The 8,871-nt window shown below is 30.5% G+C and overlaps 1 protein-coding gene across 1 annotated transcript; it reads right to left on the bottom strand.

Moving 5' to 3' along the window:
* Nucleotides 1-2,972: 2,972 nt before the first annotated feature.
* Nucleotides 2,973-8,656, bottom strand: LOC145953912 (CST complex subunit CTC1-like). The gene is made up of 4 exons (XM_083067680.1): nt 6,866-8,656; nt 6,162-6,464; nt 3,780-3,898; nt 2,973-3,263 (listed from the first exon to the last, which is right to left on the bottom strand). Exons 2-4 carry the CDS (start codon nt 6,453-6,455, stop codon nt 3,167-3,169), a joined length of 510 nt encoding a protein of 169 aa, XP_082923806.1. The 5' UTR covers nt 6,456-6,464; nt 6,866-8,656; the 3' UTR covers nt 2,973-3,166.
* Nucleotides 8,657-8,871: the final 215 nt, after the last annotated feature.

Below are 8,871 nucleotides of genomic sequence, written 5' to 3'. Positions count from 1 at the left end.
ATCAATATCTTTTAACCACAAGAAGTATGTCTATAGGTTGTTAGCTCTCTATCATCTTCCAAGCCCCTAGCTATGGACCTATTAATGGGTCCCACATGAAGCTCTAAGGATGGTCCTCCATCAGTAATAGATAGCGATATTTAGATAGCTCTTAATTAATTAAGTGTTGTGTATTAAAACATGAAACACTAAGAGATTGTTTAACTAAATAAGTGCTATAATAAGATTCTATATAGAGAACTCTTAATAAAAAAAGATGTTATCTTTTATTTATTAAAAAATATATTATAGTACTTTTCTAAAAGGTGCTCTCTAAAGAAAATAAATACATAACACTTATGAATAGAAAACTTTCTATAAGATTCTATATACAGAGAGAGCACTTAAAAAAGGTGTTGTCTTTTTTTATTTAAATTATTTAAAAAAAAAATACTATTATGAAACTTATCAAAAAAAGGTTCTTTTTAAGAAAAATAAATGCAAAGTGCTTCTTAAAAAAATGCCTTCTATTAGTCTCATAGAAAGCTCCTTCTATTAGTCTTTTTAGTAATCCATTTTCCGATTCACTTCACTTTTTTATTCATTCTCTATATCAATTCAATTCATGTTTGTATTCACTTTCCTTCTCGACCCATAATTCTTTTCTTTCGTGCCCACGTTAGCATTCAGTATCCCACTCTTCATGCTTTTTATCATTGCCTCCACCATTGTTATCTTTTACATTCATTGTTGAGTCCTCCTTCACTATCATTTGCAACGTTCATGGGTCTTGCTCTTTATTATTGTTTGCAACATGATTCTCGGGCTCTACACCTTCGCCGTACATTCATGTCATCATAAGGTATTGTTCACTCTTTTATTCCAATTTTTTATTAAGTGTTTCTTTTTCTTCTTTGTTGGGTATTATTTTTCCATTAATGCTTAGCTTTTTTTAAGTTTGAAGCAAATACTAACTTTATTTGATTTCTTTATTTTTCGTTGATCAAGACGTGTGAATTTGGTTCAACGCAATACTCTACTCTACCACAAAATTTCTTCCATCAACAAGTTTAGGGCTTCACACTATATTTCCTTGGCTACACTTTTTTGGGTCTCAAATAACATCCAACTTATCTTCTATATGTTGTTATTTTCTTCTAATAAGAAAAAAAAAGTTTAGTTTTCAAATGCAATTCTCTTCCTTTGATTCAATGTTGCATTTATCTTTTATTTTTTGTTTTTATATTTAGCTCTAAGTTTGTTGGTAATGATGTATAGTGGTTTATGTTGTTTTGAAATTATAATTAGACAAAATTACATGATATTGGTTGAGTATGAATTTTACAACTAGGACAATAATAGCTTGGTATTGGTTGAGTCTAAACACTACTACAAAATGCATATTCTACATTAATTTTGCGAAGTCATCTACATCGTTTCTAAGAAAAATTGATGTAGATTTGTGTATACTTTTACATCTGTTCTCAGGGAAACCAATGTAGATTTATGCATAAATTTACATTGGTTCTTAAGAAAACCGATGTAGATTTATATATAAATTCACATCTATTCTGTAGAAAATCAATGTAGATTGCATTTTTTTTTTAAAAATCATGCTTGTTTTTAGATTCTTTCTGATTACCTGTAATGAACATATATATAAATCTCAGACAGATTTTTCATATATAACTATAATGGACAAATATTGTGCATCAAGATTAACTTGGCTACTAAATTACAATAACAAAAATCACACAAACAAATTATAATATACATGCTTATGTATAAATTTTAATGAAACGAATAAATATTGATGACACCTAGCAACAATATAAATAAAATTATTTGTTTTTCAGTAAATGTTGAGACATGTCAAAAAGTCATGAGAAAAATTATAAAAAATAAAATGTCAAATTATTAATAAATAAATAAAATTATTTCTTTTTCATTATTTACTAAATTAAATTATGTCTCTTAATTAAAAATTAATAATCAATAATAATTATTAATTATTAAATTTCATTATGATATAATTGTCTAAATTAATTGTTGTTAATTAAATATTTATTACAAACTTTAATTTTAAAATAATTATTAAATTTTAAAATATCAATTACTTAAAACAAATGTTAATACAATTATTATGTTTCATTACGACTTAATTGTCTATTATATATTTTGTTAATTAAATATTTATTTCAAACTTTAATTTTTTTTATCATCCACCTTAATGTATGATACATATATTGGTATATATATCATTAAATTAATTTAAATTAGTTGTTATTTTTGTCGTCAAAGAAAAATAAATTTGAATTTAATAATTAATACAACACCTTAATCATTGGATAAATAACTAATAACTATTTTATTTTAATTATACATTATTATAATATTAGTACAAAAATCAGTATTGCATCATTTAGCGAATCAACATAGGTTAAGAAAAAGTTCATTTTTTTTTTTTGCAAATCAAGCATAGAACTTCATGATTCTAATAAGCATAAAACTTAATAATATTTATTGAATTAATTTTCTTATAATTGACATGTCAATCAAATTGAATTATTTAATTACAAATTAATTATCCATATATTTATATAAAAAAAACTACAAATTAATTATTAATATATAACTATTAATTTTGAAAATTTGAAATTATTAATTACTGATAACAAATTATATAGCAACATTATCACATATAAATTAAGATTTATAAATATTAATTACTCAATTCAAATTCTAATATAATTATTATGTTTTATTGTGGTACAATTGTCTGAATTGATTATTTATTAATAAGTTATTTATTATAAAAAAATTTATCTGAACAAAAATTTTACCTGAAATGTAGCAGAAGTTTGAAAATGTCTCTAATCGCTATAGAAAGTTCCACACATTCCTTAATTTAAATCTGTCTTAATAATATTGCTTATCATATGCATCCTAGAAATTCAAAATTAAACATGTAAAAAATATAGAACATACAGATGTAACTCTTGAAACATTTATCAATATATAAATTAGAAAGGAAATATTAAAAATGTGTAACTGATTACCAAAGAAAAAAAACTCGTAATAACATACATTTGAGCTACCCTGTCTTTTTGATAAAACCTTGCAAAAATACCTCGTTAGAAATGGAACAGAACATAAAAACTACAGCCAGACTAAGAACTCCTTCAACCTAAAGGAAGTAGATTACATGTTTTGATCCCAAAATATCCTTGGCAGATAAGATACCAGCAAACTTTTTACGAAAGCTTGAGACAAGAAGTAATACCCTGCCAAGCACAAGGAAAAACATATATATTCTAGAAATCTCAAACTCTTAAGTTCCAAATTATTTTCTAAAAAAACAAATACTAAAGTCTAGAAGAAAATGGTAACGACTGAATGAAATTCCCTCACATACGAATAGATGGACAAACTATATTACACCTGTAATACTTAACTGAATTATTACTTTTCTTCAAAGGACATATGTAGGCAACTAGACAGATTAAATAAGTCAGAAACATTCAAGGAGCAATCAGTCCATGATTGGTTTAGGTTATTTTGAGGAAAAAATGATTTTTCTTGTTTGGCTTTGTGAGAGAGCTTATGAGTTAAGCATATCCAAACATACTAATGCTATTAGTAATCAAGGGAAATCAATATTATATCAAGCAGAACATGCGTAGAACAAAATAAAAGGCCTCTCATAAGCTACATAAGGTCTATAAATTGTCTTACTTCAAGCATTTTTATATGGTGCAAATTTGAACAGAAGAAAGTGCAATTATGTTAGCAGTACATACACAGTTTCTAATAGGGAGAAAGATTGAATGCTAATGCTAGTCTTGATGCGGGCCCCAAGAATAATAATTTTTGTCCACGAACACTTTGGATCCACAAAATGCACATTGCTCACAGATAGCTGCAAAATGGTCATGACTTTCAATGTAAAAACTTAAAACTATAAATAGGTAGCAGAGTGTGACACCCTCTACCCCGATACCATAATACATGGGTAATAAAATTCAAATAACATAATTTTTCATAATTAAAATACTAAACATGTTTAGATAGAGAGTACCACATCAATAACTTAAACAAATAACTCAATCATCAGAAATGACAAAGAAATGATGTTAAGGTTTCCAAAATAATTTAATAAAAAAAATGACATTTTAATCTAATCCTATCTACGCCCCGATATCACATGTCCTATCAGAGCAAAACCCAACATAGAAGCCTAAGCTTCATCACCAACATCCTTAATCTCACGCTGATGATCAACTGTAGAATAGTCAAAGGAAAGCAACACAAAAGAAAAGGGAGTGAAAAATATCTCACTCTGGCTCATAGTGTAGGAATATACACCAGATAGTGAAACACAAACAAGACATGCATAACATAGATAGATTAATAATAATATCACATCTCACTCATCCAAGACATAAAAACATCAATTTATCATATAACATTAAGAATGCATATGTATGGACACGGACTACATATTATCATGCATGTGGCGCCAGTAACATATACATGGCATATTGCCGCTAGCAATACACGAAGAGTATAGTACATGCCGGGTCACACCCTCTGCGCACTCTCACTAGAAGGATATACTATTAGGGTCTTGTCGGGATAGCTAAGCCGCGCAAGATACATTCCATGCACACAATGGGCGAGACTAGGACTTACAAATCGAGCTATCCTCAAGGTCTAATCCCCAAAGCTTTTACACTAGGAGGCCTTCCCTGACTGTGTATTCCATATCGTACCCTTAAAAATATTTATGCAAATGATACATGTCAATCAAGACTCTATGCATTCTCATATCACATTATCATGTCTCATTGTCATATCACATCGTCATGTCTCATTATCATGTCTCATCATCATGTCTCATCATCATATCACATCATCATATCACATCATCATATCTCATCATCACATAGTCTCCACAGAGCATTTTAATTCATATCAAAACTTATCTATTTGCAAAAGTAAACACATTCGTACATCTCATTCAACAAGGAATACAACAAAACAATCAAAAAGCAAAACAGAAAATATTAGAAAATTTTCTGTTTCTCATAGGGTTCCCACAGAGCACTCTAGTTCATACAATAAACATTTAAAACAGTACAATTTAATCATACAATTACCTCTTCAAACGATCTCCTCTTATAATCACCAATGCATTCCCTTAGGGTTTCTAATAGGAACCCATAGAGATCTCAAATCATAGAGTTATTTACATATAAGAAGAGAAAATAGAAGAAACATATATAATTGGGAAAAACCCCTCATAAATAAGCATACAACAAACATAGGATTGGGGGCCAATCCCACTACCCAACATACATTCTCACACCCAAAGCAAGGTTTCTCACTCCCCCTTACCTCGATAAGCAGGAGCTAAAACTAAAGCAGGATCTTGCTAGTCTCCTCCTCTAGGTTCCCCTTGGTCTTCAGAGAGTATAGAAGAAAAAGATATCAAAAGTAAAAAAAATGTCCTTTTAGGAGTGTCACAGCGTGCTATTTATAGGCATCAGGAGTCCCCAGAACGACCTGTTTAAAATCTGGAACGACCCGTTCTGGACTCATTCGTCATGCGTAAATTTCACATCAGAACGACCTGTTCCAAAACTAGAACGACCCATTCTCAAATCACATTTTACCTACAACAGCCATAACTGGAATGACCTGTTCCCAAATCGGAACGGTCCATTCTGGATTCGCATTTTACTCATAGAATCATGTGTTGGAATGGCCCGTTTTACTCTAGTCTTTATAGGCCATTTTTGTAGTCTGGAACGGCCCGTTCCAGTTTGAGAACGACCCGTTTTAGGCTACTAAAAATCAAAATATTATCCAAAAATAATTTTCATAAATATTTATTATTAAAATACTAATAATTATTAAAAACCTTTAAAACATACTATAAAACCCATAAAAATAACTATAAAAAATTAATCTCCATAAATATAAAAATAAATAATAATTAACCATTATACTAGTAGAAAATTCGGGATGTTACATAGAGTATATAATATACGAGCTTAATCTATAAGCACCATTAGTGTTAAACATTTTTACCATCAATGCAAAAAAAAAATATGTTCTTCAGTGTGGTGCTACAATTACAATCTAAAAGATATCTCAGGTCAAGAAAATAACAAACTTACTTCACTTACTATGGAGCCAACTCTCAAACCATGAATCAAAGTATGCAACCGATTAGTTAAAAGGAGCCAAATGTCATGGTCCAACTCCAAAACCATCCCATGCATGTAAACACCTTTAACTACGCCCGTATAAGCACCGCATTCACCCTTCCCCTTGATCCTAGTCTTCAAGCTTGAAGCACATTTCTTTGAACAAGAACCAACATGCAGAACTGACCCATCGACAATGACATACATCACGCAAGACTCCTCCTTCGTCACATAAATCAACTCTTTCTTTCCACACACCACCATAATAAGGACCTACCAAAATCATAAAAAGACTATTATTAAAAAAGAAAAAAGAGAGTGAATAATACAGAAATATTATTGACTAGTGTTCGATTACAAAAAACCAGACAAAAACATTAAACTAACCTCCTCTACAATATCCAACCATCAACATGTATATGGAAAAGAAATAATATATCCTATATATATGGTAGTGTAATTACAAAGCACATGTGTATATTATTCTCTAACTAGTTCGACCATGGTTGTCTTTAGGATAATCACCCTACATAATCCCTCACTAAAATTGAAAAGGATCATAAAATTAATTGAAATATATGGGTAATTGGCAAACGTATGATGGTATGAATAGTGGTCATGAAACCCTTAACAATTCCAAATCTATCCAACCTATGATGTACAAGAATAGAAACCTGGGCATTTTGAATTGTCCCCAGTGCTTCTAGTCCCCGCTCACAATCAAGTGCGGTAGCCCATCAAGATCGCACAACAAACCCTAATTCTTGTAGTTGTTGAATCTCCACTTCATCATTCTCCACTGACGCCTTAATCGCTTCAAATCTTTGCACGGCGTCGTCCCTGAGATGTTCATGGAAAAGGAGAGCGACATCGAGAGGAAGATGAAGGAAAGGGCAAGTGTAGTGGAGAATGCCTTCAAATCAAGGGAGAGAGAAAAGGGTTCAACGAGGCCTAGGAATGCATCGAGGAGACGCTCCACCTGCTTTGGCTTCTTTGTTCTAGGGTTTTGTGACAAATATGCTCGCTTCGTCGCCATGGACGATGAACCTTCCACCGCGAAACTATTCGTAGCCATAGTTGTTGGTTGCCGCTACATTGTTCAAGTGTTGTGGCTCAATCCGAAGATCTCAACTAGGTTTCTATGTCATGGTGGTTTTGTGCGATGGTCATGGTGAGAGGCTGATAGAGCTTCTCGAGCTCATCGATGAAGGCGAGTATTGAGAACCTCCTCTTGCTCCTTGCTGAGTGGCTTGGGAAAAATTATCAGAGGTCACGAGGAAGGAGAAATGGTAATATGAAATGTGAGCAACTCTACGTTGGTCTCTAAATAAATTGACGCTAAAATTTACATCATTTTTTCTTAAAATCGATGTAAATATATGAGGTGCGGGTAAATTTACATGGGTCCCAAAATAAACTGATGTAGAATATCCAATATTTACATTGTTTTTCCTTAAAACCGATGTAAATATGTTAGCGATTTATGTTTATTTACAAAAATGTCATCGCATTTTATTTTTACATCGTTTTTTCTACCAATCAATGTAGAAATGATGTCGTAAAATAGTATTTTTGTAGTAGTGATTGCCTTATATGTCTATTGTATTCCTCATTTGCTATTCAATGTACTTGTTTTGCTACATTCTACAATAACACGCATAGGATCATCAAACATTGCCTTCACATTTTAAAATATTATAGCAAAAATTTATGAAATCATTGATTAAAAAAAGATAAAAGAAAAGAAAATTCTTGTAATGCTCATATATGATTAAAAGTCAAATTCACAAAGTTTAATGCCCTAGAAAATTTATGCTTCTAATTTTAAATATATATAATTATTAATGTTGTTGATGCGGTATGTTTACACAAATATAATCAATAAGCACATTTATGGCATGACCAATCAATCTCTTCTATGTTGTTGATGCGGTATGTTTACACAATTATATATTATTTCATAATTGTTTATGAATGATTTGTCTACTAGTTAACTTGTTTAATTTGTAACTTTTTAGGCTTCCACTCTATCTAAAAAAATAGGGCAATAGTATGAACGACTCTATTGCACTAAAAGGAAAAATGACAATAGAAAATGGTTATTCAACATACCCCTTATATTGTAATTCGTCATAATCTTCCTGAATGATGCAACTACATTTCTTTACACTTGAAATTGAAGTCAATAGAGCCACTCTCTCCATAGAAATGGAGAAAGACATATTTGGACTAGATGAACATAAAGAAATAGTAAATGTAGAAGTTATTGGGAAGTTATTGACAATGCATAGCTAGTTGCAGCTACAATTTCTATATATATATATATATATATATATATATATATATACCACTTAATGTGACGCTCTCTACCCCAATATACTTATACAGTAATTATAAAAAAAATATAAATTTTTTCATCATAAAAGAATCACATTTCCAACCACGTAAGGGTAAAGAGTTCACATTCATAAACTTAATCCAAATAACATGTCGGTAAAATTACAAAGAAATAAAATTAAATTTTCCAAAATAATTTAATAAGAACATCTTAAATTAATCCTATCTATGTCCCGATATGTCACGTCCTATCAGAGCAAAACCCAACATAGAAGCCTAAGCTTCATCACCAACAACCTCAGTCTCACGCTGATGATCACCTGTATAACATTCAAAACAAAAC

The sequence above is a fragment of the Cajanus cajan genome, chromosome 1 (assembly GCF_000230855.2).
Source record: "Cajanus cajan strain Asha chromosome 1, NIPB_CcT2T_4, whole genome shotgun sequence".
Lineage (NCBI taxonomy): Eukaryota > Viridiplantae > Streptophyta > Magnoliopsida > Fabales > Fabaceae > Cajanus > Cajanus cajan.
Note: the sequence above shows the minus strand (reverse complement) of the source record. Positions and strands in the feature narration are given on the sequence as shown.